At 43.7% G+C, this 16,119-nt stretch overlaps 1 protein-coding gene across 12 annotated transcripts in view; it reads right to left on the bottom strand.

Moving 5' to 3' along the window:
* ABI1 (abl interactor 1) overlaps positions 1-14,564 on the bottom strand; it is an 84,811-nt gene extending 70,247 nt beyond the window's left edge. For 7 of the 12 annotated variants that reach the window (XM_069777534.1, XM_069777486.1, XM_069777447.1 and 4 more), the window contains exon 1: positions 14,290-14,562. In XM_069777534.1, coding sequence (XP_069633635.1) covers positions 14,290-14,406 — 117 coding nt within the window. In that variant the 5' untranslated portion in view covers positions 14,407-14,562. Of the gene's footprint in view, positions 1-14,289 lie in introns of all 12 variants that reach the window. The other 5 variants (XM_069777519.1, XM_069777470.1, XM_069777495.1 and 2 more) reach the window with 3 other exon arrangements.
* Between the last annotated feature and the right edge of the window lie 1,555 nt (positions 14,565-16,119).

A 16,119-nucleotide genomic window follows, 5' to 3' on the forward strand; every position in this document is an offset into this window, starting at 1 on the left:
ATGGTTTTTACAAGAACTTGCATGTAAGTGGAAAAAAAATCAACCTAGTTTGTTTCTATCTGATCACATAAACAGCTTCTAATATTGCCTAGACTTTTATGCACTCCTGGACCTGACTGTACAATTTTTGACTGATAGCGGTTGTAACCACACTACATCCAGTTTCTTTTGAAGAATTACTCTTTATTATGTTAAAATTTGAGCCTACGGTTAGCAACAGCATTCCAAAACCTTACATACATAAGCTCATTTGAATACTGGGTTATTTCAATTGCAGCAAGTAGGAATTTAGCTCCTCAAAAAAACCCAAACACACACAACAGAACAAAATAGATGGCTCAGGAGAAGGGAGAAGAGAATGAGAGGGAGGAAGAATAGTAAATCAATAATATACCATTGTTTCTTTAAAAAAAACAAACAAACCCCCAAAAAACCCACATGAAGAGGACAGTAGGTAACAAAAAGTAAATAAATGTGGTAATTTCAACATCCAACAACAGATAAAACTTAACTTACAGAAACCGACAGAAGACAGAAAGCAAGTTCTTCAACAGGAAATAGTGTCAAATTCAGGAGCGAGGGGGTTGTTTTGTTTTTTTTAAACAAAGTCCTTTGAGAGAGAGTTGCTGTGGTGTTAGTTAGCACAGCAGTAGTTCAAGTGAGTAACTTTTCCTAGAAATACAGATGCAATGCCTCTGGCAGACACAACTGCAGCGAAGTTTTCTAATCCACGTTGAAGTTCCACTGGTGTTTTTATGCTGCTCCTTCACATGAGTTTAAAAACTGCTTCCCCTTCATGTACAATGTAGAGGAGGGCAGCTTTAGGCAGATGGGGGAGATGCAGAGTCATACAGATGACAGCAGCGCTTGCACTTCCATGCAACCAGATCCATTAGAAAAAGTCACATCCACATCACTCCCGGTCTCCCACCTCTGGTAATAAAACAACCCCTGAACGATTCTATTTCAGCACTTGCAGTAGGGCCACCAGGACACCTTGCTTCTATCTTGTCTGTAATCAGCTTGACAGATGAGTGGCCTTGCACTCCTTTCACAACAGGAACACGTCAGCCACAGTTGCGTATCCACCCATACCCACACTGCCGTCTACCTCCACATCTGTGCGCCCCAGAGGAAGCTGAGCACCTGCCCCCTTCTAGTTAAAACACAGGGGAGGCCAAGGGAGGACACATGCAACTGTGGAGCAGCATGTAGGACAGTGTATCTGGCATATCTAACTGCTTCAAAGCTTGGGGTGGCCTCTCTACGTTGCCAGAGAGGCAGAAGTAGTCCAAGCAAATTATATGCCAATTAAGTCTGCTGGCAAGGCTTAGCTACCAGAGATAAGATTCCTACTATGATGCGAGCAGATGTAAGCAAGCCCAGGACTGGAACGATTGCACTTCATAAGCTCTGTTCGAAACTCTTTGATTTAAAACAGCAAGAAGTAGCTGTGTCAGCAGCAAAAAAGAAAAAGTTATACCCTAAAAACATGCTCTCAATTTTACCAAAGAATATACAGTATTTGGAAGAGGAAAGACTTTTTATACAAAATCAACCTAAACACTGAAGATATGTCCAAAGCAAACTGGAGACTGGTCTTTTTAACACCTCCCCTCCTAATCAGCTCTTACAAGAGGAACTGCTTTTCAGCTTCCCACCTTGTTGTTTTTTTAAAGGAAATTGGAAAGAAAAAAACAAAACTTTGCTGTTCAACAACTACAGAAATTCATTTTCCTAGTCACAAAAGGAAAATTTTCTTATCATCATGAATGGCCGCGTTTCTGCACCCATTATACTTAATGATGATGCATTTCTCAACTTTCATAGTGGTTAGTTTGTATTTAGTCATTTTCTGAGGAGGCAAGAAGCTTAAATGAGTATCTTTTGCTCATTATTTATGTTCTCTATTTGCATAACTCCTTCACAACTGCTCCATTAAACACCTCTTCCCCTCCAAGGCCAATTTTAAAAAGCCTCCTGCTTTATGAGACTGACAAGCATGACTCATAGTATTCCCCACATTCATTCCCCCAGGCCTCATGGGATGTTACACAGCCAGTAAGTACCTGCTTCAGTTCATACTCCCCCACTCCCAGTGCTGCTGCAGTAACCCCTTACAGCAATCTGAGAAAAAAGTAAAGCTACCTCTCTAGCTGTCTGCCGTAGGTAGGAAGCAAATAGTAACAGTATTTGCTTTTAATCTTGTCCTTCTACCACGTCACAGTTAGCAAAAGAGAGCGGCTGAAGAGAGGCATACAGTGAAGGAGGGTTACACACTCTCCCCCACTCCTCCTAAGCTTTTACTCCTACCAGAAACTTGGAGTTGCTCAAGACCCTCAACTTGCTTTTCAATCATCCTTCAAGCCATTCCCATTTATTGTCAGCAAGGCAGAAAGTTATTCAATATAGATTATCAACTCTTAAGCCCCTTCCATGCCCAAGGAACACACCTAAATCCTCCATACATCCCACATTCAGGACCAAAACCAGCAACTTTTCACCCCTTAGCAGAGGAGCAGCAGCCCACAGGTACCATATTGCTGCATACTTGGCTTATATCCCCAGTAAACAAGCCTCTCATAATTACAACAAATGCATCCCTCGGTCTCCGAATGGTCAATATTTGGTGCAGAGTACTGACAGGAGCTGATTTTACAGTTCTTGTTCATGGATAGTAGGTTTCCAAAGAGGGAACATGTGCTAGAAAGCTTTCCATTGACTGTTATCCTCCTCCATTGGTTTAAAGGACAGACTGCTAAAGAGGAATGAAATACACATCTAGAAGTAACACAGTCACTAAAGTGATACAAGACTTCTTGCAAAGCAAGCAGCATTGTATGAGCCCGAGCTTCAATTACATCTATGGCAACAACAGTTTTTTCTAACATTCAAAGCTAAAGACACCTTGGAAATTAGACACAAAATCTGTTGCCATTTAAGACAACATGTACTTGCAATGCTCCCAGACAAGTCTCAGGACTACTGCAGCAACGAGATCATTTCAGTGCTAGGAGAACATACTGTATGCTGCACCAGGAAACACACCCACGGTATTTGAAGAGAGCCCTTGTAGAGCCAAGCACTTCCAAACCAGACGCACATTTTATCTAACACAGCTAAAGCCAGGAGTTTGCATCACAGAAACAATAGCTCCTCCCAGAGATTTAGAAATCCTGCAGGTCAGCCAGCAAATCAAAAGCTGAACAATCCCCAGCCAGGTCTCCAAGAATCTTGCCAGCGTAAGTGCATTGATCCATCATATCTCTATTTGTTAGTCTGATACTCTCTGGACCTTGACTGAAGCATCATCCAAGCCACCTGTCACGAGGCCTCACAGTGGGGAACCCTGGAGGCTATAATCACCTTCTATAAAAACCCTTCAGGATCAGATCCAGCTCTGCTTTGTGGATACATACCTACTAATGTATGTTAACAGAACACCATTCCCCCTGACATGTCCACCTTTCCCTCGCTGTTGAGAGATCCAAAGTCCTCCAAGCAGAGAAGTTTTATTAAGCCCTTTCCCACTTCTTGGTCTAGGAGTAACAAAAGGACCAGCTTCCTGAACAAGACAGATTTCTTATAAAGGAAAGGCCTGGCTGCATATATCCAAGAGGCCTCCTAACAGTTTCACTAGTAAGAGAGAATCTCATCAGTCCCATTGCACAACGGCGTCTTGCCAGCTGCCTTCTGTTTCCTCTGTATCCTGCTCCTCTTGGCTTCCTCAGGTGCTTACAGACCACTTCACAGCCAAGGCCTTAGTCTCAACTCTGTGCCAATAAAGATAATTTGAAAAAAGAAGCGTATATAAATGCTTTCAGTAGCTGCAGGTCTCAAATTATTCAAACCCATGCTAGTAGAAGCTGTTTGTCTGAAAGGCATCATGAAAAACAGCTGCATAATTTAAGCTGCAAGGCAGTAAAATATGCAGTTAAATAATAGAAAGAGATTAATTAAAAGAAATAGGCAAGGGAGAAGAGGTTTTCAGATGAGATCTGAAATGAGATTGAAAGTCAACAACATAGAGGGCAAGCATGGGAGTGTTTCAGAGGCAGAAGCTGTGCTGAGAGCACTCTTGCATCAATGGCAACAAAAGAGAAAGCCCACAGTATTTGGCAGTAGAAGAGTGAGATAGGTCTAGGAAACGGCCTGCAGCAAGCAGATAGGAGACTTTAACAGTGACAGAGAAATCAGCAAATTCACATTAAAATCACAGGCGCTAGGAGAAGCACCTGGAAAGAAAGAAATGTTGTCACTAGAAATATTAAGTGACATAATAGTGACTAACATTATTAGGTGTACAAACGTGAAAAGACAAGTCATGGCATGGCATTCTGCAGCTACTTAGATGTTAACTACAGCAGTCCGATGCAACTGCTTGAACACCATATTCTTCACTTGTCAGCATAAAACAAATAGACATTTTCTTATCTTAGGCTCCAGAAGACACAGAATTACTGCATGGAGACCACAGTTTAAGTATTAATTTGTAGCACACCTGCTACAATAAAGTCAAATAAGATGCTCAACTGACAATGATTGCTGCAGGACAAATACTGGCTGGCAGATTTTCTGACCCCAAAGTACAAAAAGGAGATCAGAGGATGAAAGTGAAGATATGCACCTGGTGAAAGATTAGCTGGCAAAAAAAGCCAACAAAACCCCCACACTTACCTGATAAAGTATAGCTTAGAAAAAACATTATCATGAGAAACAGTGGTGTGAAAGTAGCCAGAAGAGCCTACACTTCAATTCTTTTCCAAGGATATCAAAGATTTGTTATGCTTCAAGTAGTAAACAAGCAATTTTTTTTCTTGGAACTATTTATAACCTTAAGACCACCCAGTAAGAACATTACGTTTAACTCTAAGGATGTCAAACCAGCATTTGTTATAGTAAGCCTCCTCTGCCTGAGTTCTGAGAGGCCTCCCTGCTTTCCTAACAAAAGTAGGAACAGTACCACATTTTACTCCTATTTGTCTTTGACGTTACAATAAAATTAGGAAAGCAATGTGAAGTCTCTTCCCCATGAGTTCTTTAACTGCTCATCACTACAGTATCTGAGCCTCCTCAGGCAGAGAGCAGCATGCTTGCTCTTTAACTTCTGCTGTAGAAAAAGTACACAGAGTTGAGTATTTTGGCCTCTTTGGAAGGAGGAAGGATGAGGGAGGGATGACACTATCACAAATATATCTGTGATCTTAAGATAAGGAATATAAGAAAGCTGTATCTCAGTGCAAAAGAGACAACCTTTACTGTTCTTTTAGAATATTCAATGACGGCAGAAGATACAGTACGGCACACATCATCTGTAGCTGTTACGAAGACACGTTATCATAGGAGAGGCCCAAACCAAAAGAAGTTTTGATTTTCAGAGCCTTTTTCAGTTTGCCAAGCCCAGCACTTACTAACTAAACATATTTGGTCTGGAATCTTAGACAAGAATATTAAAGTCACCTTGCAAGCAGTCAATCTTTTTCAGATTAAAACTAATTTGTTTTGTCAGCTTAGCCAGCAGGCTGGCTACCAATTTCATCTCATGTTAATACAGACTGTTGAATCTTACAAGTTCTATCTGAAAACACTGCACTCGTGTTTCACTCCCAGCTGAAATCCTCAAGCAGGGTTCCCCACTCCTCCTTTTCTTCTAAAATATTGGCATCACAGTAACAAATCTACACTCTGCAAAGCATGTGTGGCTCCTGTTAACAGCATTAAGGGCTTGCATAAGCAATAAGTAACACTATTTGCATAGTCTCAAGCAGAGGTAGCATCTATACTCTTATTAACCCAAGGAAAAAAAAAAAAACACACACATTCCCTCTAATACCAAAAGAAGTTGTTTAGAGTTCAGCTTTCATTTGCTGTACAATAAACGGATTCTTCAAAGAACCCACCTGTTAGAAGTGCTGTATCTTTTATTTCTCTACCTGGTGCTAAGCCAGTGAAACTGAGCCCCTCCAGCGCAGTCAGAAGGGCATGCTGACAGGCTGGAGGTGAAGGAAGAAAGGCACCCACAGATACAAGTGCAAGGTCCTGCACATGAGTTGGGCAATCCCAAGCACAAATACAGGCTGGGCAATGAATGGATTAACAGCAGCCCTGAGGAGAAGGACTTGGGGGTATTAGTGGGTGAAAAACTGAGTATGAGCCAGCAACGTGCGCTCGCAGCCCAGAAAGCCAGTTGCGTCCTGGGCTGCGTCAAAAGAAGTGTGTCTAGCAGATCGAGAGAGGCGATTCTCCCCCTCTGCTCTGGTGAGACCCCACCGGAGTACTGTGTTCAGCTCTGGGGCCCCCAACATAACACAGATGTGGATCTGCTCAAGCAGGTCCAGAGGAGGGCCATGAAGATGATCAGGGGGCTGGAGAACCTCCCCTATGAAGACAGGCTGAAAGAGGTGAGGTTGTTCAGCCTGGAGAAGAGAAGGCTCCAGGGAGACCTTATAGCAGCCTTCCAGTACTTACAGGGAACCTAGAGGAAAGGTGGGGAGGGATTCTTTATCTGGGAGTGTAGTGATAGGACAAGGGCTAACAGTTTTAAACTGAAACAGGGTAGATTTAGATTAGATATTAGGAAAGAATTCTTTACTGTGAGGGTGGTGAGGCACTGGAACAGGTTGCCCAGAGAGGCTGTGAATGCCCCGTCCCTGGAAGCGTTCAAGGCCAGGTTGGATGAGGCTTTGAGCAACCTGATCCAGTGGAAGGTGTCCCTGCCCATGGCAGGGGGGGTGGAACTAGATGATCTTCAAGGTCCCTTCCAACCCAAACCATTCTATGATTCTATAACACCTTGCTCACAGAGCTCTGTTCAGGAGCACATCGTGACTTATTCTCCACACCACCCTGATCTTGGCCCCCAAGGGCTCTGTGCAAGTTTTGAGCTGCAAAGGATTATTTCTACAACCCACAGGAGACATCAAGTCTCTGTCTGCAGCAGCTGCCTCACCAGCAAGGTCAGGAAAAGGGAGGAACCACACTGAGACACTGTATCTGCTATTACAAATGCAGCAGTTACTTCCCTTTACTTGGGGGTGGAGGGAAGGGAGGATCCCTGTGACCAAGCCCACCTGCCTCTGTCATCTGTGCTCAGATTTGGCTGTGGTGGAGGGTGGGGATGTGGAAGGAGCAACACTGCTCTGGGTAACACAAATACTGAAGACAGCAAGAACGCTCAGGTAATTATGAACAAGCCTGGACACTGACTAACTGAGGGCCCACAAGTCATTTCCTACCAGGTAACAACAAATAAAAACCACACCATGCTCCTTTCAACTCCAAGTTACTAATTAAGGATCGAACACAAGCACAGAGAAAGCAAGATACCCTCCTATTTCTCAGGGATGTCTTGCTACACCAGAACTGACACTTCGTCCACACAGCTGTCACCACACTGTTCTGCAGATAAGTAAGATTTCAGTCACTAGAACTGTCAAACACAGATGCTTTCACTAACGAGAAAGAGAGTAGTATCTTCTAGTGCCTCTGCCAAGAGAGAGCAAGCCACCAACACACAGACAGACAGTACTGTGAGCATTATGTAACTCCAGAAGTTTGCAAAGCCAAAAATTAGAATCTCAAGGTTCTTATGAGAGGAGATATGTGAAACTCTTCAAAAATTAATTGCTGCTAATGAGTTCAATGATGGTTTCAGGTGCATATTTTCCCAAGGGATTCATTGCACTGTCTCTGTGGACACTGTCTCCACATTTCTGCGGATATGCACTTTTTGCTGTGTTGTACTATAACAGAGGCAATTTGGAAGGGGGCAGGGGGGGACCTTTGTGAACAGCACTGGAAGTCCAAACAATCAGGTTCTGTTCCCAAATCTGACAGCATGTCCCTATATGACCTTCCATGAGTCAGTTATAAATTCTATGCCTCCATTTATGCTCCTGTAAAATGAAGATGGTTCAAAATACTAAACAAAGATATTGGGAAGTTGCATCAGTTTTTTTTGTTTCAGAGTTTGGGGGTTTTTGTTGTTAAACTTAGATGGGTAGCACAAATACTAACAGGAACTTTGACCTCAGAGGTACAATGCTTCCTACTTGTACACAGCCTGCTCCTGCACTCTTACCTTCATTACAACGTGATCCACTTTATGAGCCCTCCTCAAGGCCCATCTATTTTCTCTTCACCATAAGAGATACTTTCTGCAACAAGCTCCCAGAGATCTGAGGGAGGTAAGTATTAGACAGTTGCCCCTCTTACTCATGTCTTCTTCCTTCCTTCCAACAATTCCACAGGGCTGGACACAGCAAGTGCAGCACAGAGAGCAAGGATCAAGCTTAACATACACTGACAACAGACCACCTGCAGGCTTCTTCCTTCCAATGTAAGTGCAAACAGAAGGGAGCAGACAGCACTTCCTTTGTGGAAGAAGCAGTATGCACCTGTAAAAGCTTATCCCAATCCACTTCACTCCACCTGATTAAAGTAGCACAGTGCTGACACAATCACCTGCTGAAATACTAATGAAAAATGTAGCAGGAAGAGCAGCTGACATCTTGCTAGCTTCTTAAACCAAATATACCAAAATTAATGGAAACATTTCAAATTTGGAAAAGCTGGTCTCATATCATCTACCTCCTTTGGACACAAAACAGACATAGAACACTCTAGGATCCATTTCCTGTATACACAGAGTAGTCGCTTGCTGATTCAGTGAAGTTGCAATATTGTCTTATTGCTGCTTCCAAGCTAAATATACAGCTGTATTTTCCAAAACACAGACAATGCACTGGAACACAAGACCTATACAAAGCACAGAAGAGCTACAAGCCTAACCCACCAACCTGTACCAAAATTATTATTTTTTAAAAACCATGCACACAGAACACCCAGTGCCTTTTACACTGATGGCAAACATTGGCTTAAACTACCTTAAAAAAGAACAGTGTTTAAAAGTATAAGCTAACACCTTTTCTTTAAGAATATGATTTAAGACTACAAAGCGTAGTGGATAGTACATCCATGTTTTATCTCATTGCTCTCAAGCTCTCTAATTTTGAGTTATATTTTGGTGTTACAGAAAGTGAACTAGCTTAATTTGCTTTTTTTTGTAGAATATTCCAAATTTAGCAATGAAACCAGGGGGAAAAAAAAAACCCTGTATTTACTCTCAATACAAACTAATTAACCTATGAACATAAAAGCATGCAAGTTCTCACACCACGTAAAAGATTTGTATTAGTGACAATTTAAGAAGTTTATCCTTTTAAAGCAGGTCATTTCCTGAATTAGACATTGAGTGAACTTCTTTGTACTGAACTAAAGCTAAGCCACTTTCCACACACCAGGCAAGGAAACCAAGTGTCAGAGCAGTTACCAACATTTAAGGAAAAAGAAACAGCACGAAAAAAGTTACTTCCTTTCCAGTACACACTATCTGCTGTATAGGAACTACAAAACATCCAAACTATCAAACAGAAAGGATTCCTACATGCATACTGGAAGATAATGTAAGGATGTGTGAAACTTCTTGCATGCAACACCTGCTCAACCCCACACGTTTATTTTTCTACCAACTGGAAAGAGACTTTAAATTTTTTGTAATAGCAGTCAAACTGAAATTTGTCCCTACTTTTGTCTATTTTACCCAAAATAGCTTGTTAACTCACCGTTCAGTTTCCATATACCAGTTGGAAGCTACAGAAGGAAATTACATGACAACAAAAAAACCACACATTTAGGCAACGCAGCACTTACTTCCTTAAAAGGTCTTTCACTTAATTTATTTTCTAAAGCTGCTGAATCTACCCACTAGACACCATCAAGATCAGAATTTACGTAACTAGTACATATTCCAAGCCATTCATTTAGAGGTTCTCACAGTCATATTAAAATCATATCTGAGCTTAAAAAAAAAAATTACAAATGGATCTTCCCAAGTAGTCTAGAAGCAAAGCGACTGATGAAACCTATGTTATCTACCTATGCATAAACAAGACTGTAAGAAACATCTAATTTAGTCAGTAGGGGAGAGTTGTAAGCAGTGTTTTATAGCACAGAGAGGCCTCTGAAGAGTCAACTGAAGTTGTTCAAAAGGAAGTCATCAGTGCAGTAACACTGGAGATGCTGGTTTCCTGTGTCATTCTAATGCTTCATAAGCTAGTTATTGTAAATAGGTTCATTAAAAAATGAAAATAATTCAATTCAGCCAGGAAACTGACTGGAAAATCTCTCCGGAAGTTAATATTTTCAGCTGATGAATCACAATAAGATCTGTAAGTGCTTTAACTCCATATGTTATTTCTGTATTAGTACTGATAAAGTTCATACTGTTTGGGATACTGATTAAATTCCTCACTAGTTATCTTCAGCTTCATGCTACAGACTTTCAGATAACCTTTCAGGGTTACATGCACACTGAAAGGGGCTAGTCCCAGATTTTATTTGCAGGCAAAAGGATTTGGGGAAGGCATTAGGTACTGGAACTTACATTTATATGGCATCCATGAAGAAGTTTATTTCCCTTATAAGACACTTTCACCACTCCTCCCCTTGCTTAATCTCACTGTACCTTATTATAAAGGTATTCCAGTTCACAAGCAAACATCTCCATCATAACAGTCATACCAGTATTCTAAAGAGTGCCAGAAAAACATATTTAGAAAAATATTATGAAAAATGTTATTTCTCTGTATTCAAGAAAACTTACTTCAGGAGACAAAAAACATGCTTCCAGTTAAAGATTTGAGGTTCAAATCCTGCTCTTAAAATTGTTCAGCGTTTAAGTCTCTGATCTAAGAGAAAACAGGAATCTAATTTTCTGCCTGCTTGTCACTGAAGCTTGCAACCAGAAACATAACAATTTTAAATCGTCACAGATTAAATACAGTAGTGTACTTATAATGCCTTTTTCCTTCTAGTCAAAGCCAAAATCCCCACCAATAACATCACAACTTCCTTCAATTACTACTTCTACATTTGGTTTCCTTTCCCTTTTTTCTCTCTCCCTCTCCCATCCCCCCACCCAAGACTGCCACCATACTGTACCTTCCTTTTAGCACTGCAGGTCTTCCTTAGAAACTTACTTGCTCTGCTTCTCCTGAATTCTTTTCCCTTCCTATCAGATAAACCTTCTAGATAACCAGAATACACATGGTCTGGAGGGCAAACTGTGTCCCTGCCTGGCATTCTGATTTATTCACGATTTGCCTTAGCAAGAAACTGCTTCCCAGTTTTCAACTTGAGAATCCCGAATGCTGTCATCTTTCCTAAAACGCTTCAGTAAAAGGATGCTTACTGTTAATAGAGCTACATTCACCACTGGGGAGCCAAGTTCCACCCAGGTGAGGGGTTTTTTCCCCCCCTTTCCTCCCCTCCCTCCCCCACCTTTTTTTTTTTTTTTTTTAAAGGAATCCTTAAAGACACTGAAGACAAATTCTCTTCAAAAAAAATCAGCACAACTGAAAATTTATTAGAATTATTCCCAGATTAAGTGAAAAAGGCAAAACAACATTCATAATGTTTTCAGATCCAAAAATACAGATATAATTTGAATACAGCAATACTGGGGGTGGGAAATTACTTGCCTGCTTAAATGAGCAAAGAATATAGAACGTAAGACTGAGATCATCAAGAGTTCTGAATAAATACCTGAGTGCTATTACAATTACTATAAATTGTTAGCACCAGCACACAGAATAGTCAGACAAACTTGTCCACCTCAGTGCCACAACGCCGAGCGGGTGACAGCGCACAGTAAGTTTTCCTACTAAGGAACACAGCCTTTCTGACAGAAAGGCAGAAAACTCTCCAAATTCAAAGCTATCCAAACTCAAAGGGGCCAGACTGAATCAGTTACGTGCAACAGGATAAGTTACAACGGTAGCCACTTCTGAACTATTTTAATACTCCCTTCATGGCCAGGTTCTCTGTTTCAGCCTGCCTTTTTTATAAAATGCTCAATTACATTAAATACAAACACTTTGTATTATGTGTTGGTTAAGCCTCTTCCTCGCCTTTCCTCCCTTCCCATCCCACAATACACACACACACTCCCAAATCTCATAACCCAGTGCCCTGTGTCATATTGCCTAATCCTGCAGTGGCCCCACCACAGGCACTGGAAGTATAATCTGTTCAGTAGTCCAACTGGAGAGCAGATGGCTTTGTATAAAGTCCTGATTAAAAAACCCACCTCCATCACACATTAAAAACATACATGTAATTTTATCAATATATTTGCCATTTTTACTGAGTAAATGTACAATGCGTGTACAATACAAGCGAGGTATACATTTTTCAAAGCTACTGCGCAAGCCCTCATCAGGAATTTCAGAAATCCAGCTTCCTTTCAAAAGGGGTAAACACAGCTGTACACAGATAAAACAGACTGTACCAATCCCACATCCAGCTGACCTTGATACCCGAGGTGAAAATGAGCTACCAAATTAAGAAAAAAAAAAAAAAGAAAAAAAAACCCACCCTAAATGACCGGATGGGAACTAGCTCAAACGTTGGGTTTTTTTGTTTGTTTGCTTGAAGAAAGAAAAGTCAAGTTTTAGGACTCTGAAGAAAATTATGTAACTGAAGATTCTCTGTAACTTTCTGACATAAGGAAAGAGTCAGGAGCAGGAGACAGGTCAAAACTTGTGCTGCAATTACTATGTTCATGTATTTGTCATATTTCCCATGACTAAAACCAAATGAACCTCGCCTCTTAGAAGCATTTATATCAGCAGCTTTCTTTGGGTGGAGCAAACAACTCGGAAGAGTAAATAGACATTAACTCATACTACCTCACATACCACACACGCACACACACACACAAAAAAAAAATCTAAAAAATATGGCTTCTTAGAGCTGTTTTAATCCAAGTAGCTCATTTAAAAAAAAAAAAAAATCACTTCATATTATTAAAGCTGTGTTTTCAAATTTGCTGCTCCACTACTGAAACCAGTAAGACCGCTTACTAACAACGATGGATGCCAGAGAATTTAATAACCTGTATTAAATACTCATCACAGGTAGCCTAGCATTAGATTCAACAAGTTCACGTTACAAGTAAGTAAAGTGGAGTTTATTTGCTTTTCCCTTGAATTTATTTAAAAAAAAAAAAAGTTGAATTTGAGCATCTCTGGATGGTTCTGTATACACATCTGTATGACCAAATATACAGACCTACAGTTATGTGCTGCAAAACCTGAAAAAATAATAATAGTAGATTGTGCTTAAAGTAGCTCCACAAAAATAGACTTAAAGCAAGGCCAAGAAGCACTGGCAACCTAGGGAAAGAAAAAAAAAATCCACATCGACTAGTGGAGACACGCTACAACCGATGGAGCCTCCCCAGCACCAGAGCCCCGGTCTGAAATTATTGTTGTAGGGTGTTTGAACTGCGAAGCCTGCGAGAGGCACAGATTGCCATTTTGAAACACCTCACGCTCGCACATCGGTGCCTGTACGCGGGCAGCTTCCTGCCCCCGCAAACCGCTCCTTGCGGCGATGCGGACCGTCGGCGCGCCGCGCCAAGAACGCCGTTCCCTCGGCCCGGCGCACGGTTCCCACCGCGGACATCCCCCGCCCCGATGACTGAATTACGTGATGTCACGCGTGTGCGGGGCCCCCTTCCGCTCCCCAAACGCCCGCCGCCGCGCCGCTGCGGATGGCGGCCCCGCGCTGCCGGCGCGGCTCTGGCGGAGGGGCCGGCCGGCACCCGCGGCTCGCGCTCCACGTGAGGCGCGCGGGTGAGGGGACGGGGACGGGAGGGAGGGGGGGGCGTTGCACGGAGCGGCGCGGCGCTGCCCGCCTCAGCAACCGTCACCAACCGCCACCCCGGGGCCCGCCGGCTTCCCCCGGAGGAGGGAGCCGCGCCGCCGGGAAGCGAGGAGGAAACCTGAGATACCGGCTCCGAGCCGGCCACACGGAGAGGGCTCACCGGCCCTCACGCCCCCCTCACCCCACCCCAGGGAGGTCTCCGGGATGTGACTCATAATAAATAAATACGGAGGAAAAATTAAAAAAAAAAAAAATTTTAAAAAGGGAGAAAAAAAAGACACACCCTCCGAGCCGGACTGACATAATAACCCCCTCCCTTCCCCTCCGGAGCGGAGCGGGGCGGGGGTGGGGAGGGGGAGCCCGGTCGTTCGGCTGGAAAAAGTTGAAAGAAAAGGCAAACGCGGGGGAACGGCTGCGGGGCGGGGAGCCGCGGCGGGGGCTGCCGGGCGCCGCGCTACCCCTCAGGCGGCTCCGGCCCCGCCGCCCGCACCGGAGAGCCGAGCCCAGCCGAGCCTCCCCGCCCCACCGCCGGCCCCGGTGCGCTGCCCCGCCGCCCCTCACCTGGATGTAGTTGTTTTCGCAGTAGTCGGCGACTCGAGTGAGGTTCTGGTAGCTCTCGAGCAGAGCCCGCTTGCCAGAAGGGATTTCCTCCTCTAGCAACATCTGCAACTCTGCCATTTTCCACCCCTCCGCATCGCTTCCTCTTGCATTAAAGAGACAGCGGCAGCGCCGGGCTCGCAACCCGCCTGGTATTGTGGGATTCCTCCTCGCCTCGCTTTCGTGAGCTCTCGCTTTCCCCACCCATCCTTCCCCCTCCGAGGGGAGAGAAGGAAAAAAAAAAAAAAAAAAAAAGATAAAAAAAAAAAAAGAAAAAAAAAACCACCCCCGCTTTGCAAAGCAAGCCGGGAGCTGTAGGCAGCGCCGCGCCGCGCAGGGCGCATGCGCGGGGTGAGGCGGGGCGGCTGTGGCGGGGAGATGGCGGTGGGCCGGGTTGACTGCCCCGCCCGGCCGCTGCGGAGAGCGGCGGGAGGGCGGCAGCAGGGGCGTCGGGCTGCTCGTCTGGGCGTCTAGAGACGAGGGGCGACGCTTGTGTTCTTCCTTCGTTCCCCTCCAAAAAAGCCCCAGCCCCACCAGTGCTGCCCTGAGGCAGCGCCTCTCTTCAGGAGAAGCCATAAGGGTCTGGGAGGGAAGCGCTGCACTGGTTATCCAGCCTCACGTCAGGCTAGAAATCTCATAAGATGACAACAAAACTGCTAAAACGACAGGAGCATCACGGTCAGGGGTAATTAGTCCCTTCTCAGCGAGTTATCCCAAGGGGGAGGGAGAAATACTGAATCTAAGCTGCATAGATCTTTGTGAAGGCCTGCCCAGAAGTAGTAATTGACAATTAGTGTTTTTCTGGGTTTAGTTTCATAAGAAGAATTTAAATATTTGGCTGAGGTAAACACATTATTCCTGCCACTCTTTTACCTCCACTGTTAAACACATTATTCCTGCCACTCTTTTACCTCCGTTGTTACTCATAATTCAGGGCCTCCTCAGGTTATTGCAAAGGTGTGGAAGATAAGGGTCTGGTGATTATTTAGTACAATCTTTCTTGATGTGTTTTCTTTTGGAAGCAAAATCCTGTTTCTGTGATCATACCAGAAGAAAAGCCAATAACAGCAAGTGGCTTCTACGCTGGGATGCCCAAGCCTACCTTTGCAATGAGTAACAGGCCCAGAAGAAGCTGTCTCCAAGGCCCATTATTCATGCCTTGGCTTTGTGTGCTGTGTATATGCAGTTACCAACGCAACTGTCATTAGACCTTGCATTTTAGTAGTTGTCCCAGAGAAACCCACACAGTGGTGAAAAGTCAGCACGTTTCAGAAAAAAATATTCTCAGATACATTATAGTACGAGCAGACTGCCTCTTCTCTGCATAATTGTGTGGTATTTTGTGAGCCCTCTGGAGTCTATCTTCTGTTTGCAGCACTGAAAATGGTTCTGGTCGGGATCCCTTGGTACACCTGCTGATGTCTCTAAATCAAGGTGGAGAGAGGAAAAATAGGTCTCCCTTCCCCTCTGAGGTCAGCAAAGTCCAGCATCTTGGTCTAGAACTGTGGAAATGAGGATGAATGGTAGGGAGCCCAGGAAGGACTGGTGGCCTGGGAAGGTCTTTGCAACTGGAGTTACAAAAAAACACCCCCTGGCTGGAAACAGCTAGACAAGTGCTGAGAGAGATGCTTGAATGCTGTCTGGGACAGCAGAGAAAGGAGCTGGTACATTCACAGCACTTGCTGTGGGATGGAAATGCATCTACATTGCTATCTTCTGATGGTTAATTCATTTGGCAGCTTAGCAAAATTGTTTCCAAAGTGGCTTCAATAACTCTCTTTAGGACAGCATGTA

Source organism: Haliaeetus albicilla, chromosome 2 (assembly GCF_947461875.1).
Source record: "Haliaeetus albicilla chromosome 2, bHalAlb1.1, whole genome shotgun sequence".
Classification (NCBI taxonomy): domain Eukaryota; kingdom Metazoa; phylum Chordata; class Aves; order Accipitriformes; family Accipitridae; genus Haliaeetus; species Haliaeetus albicilla.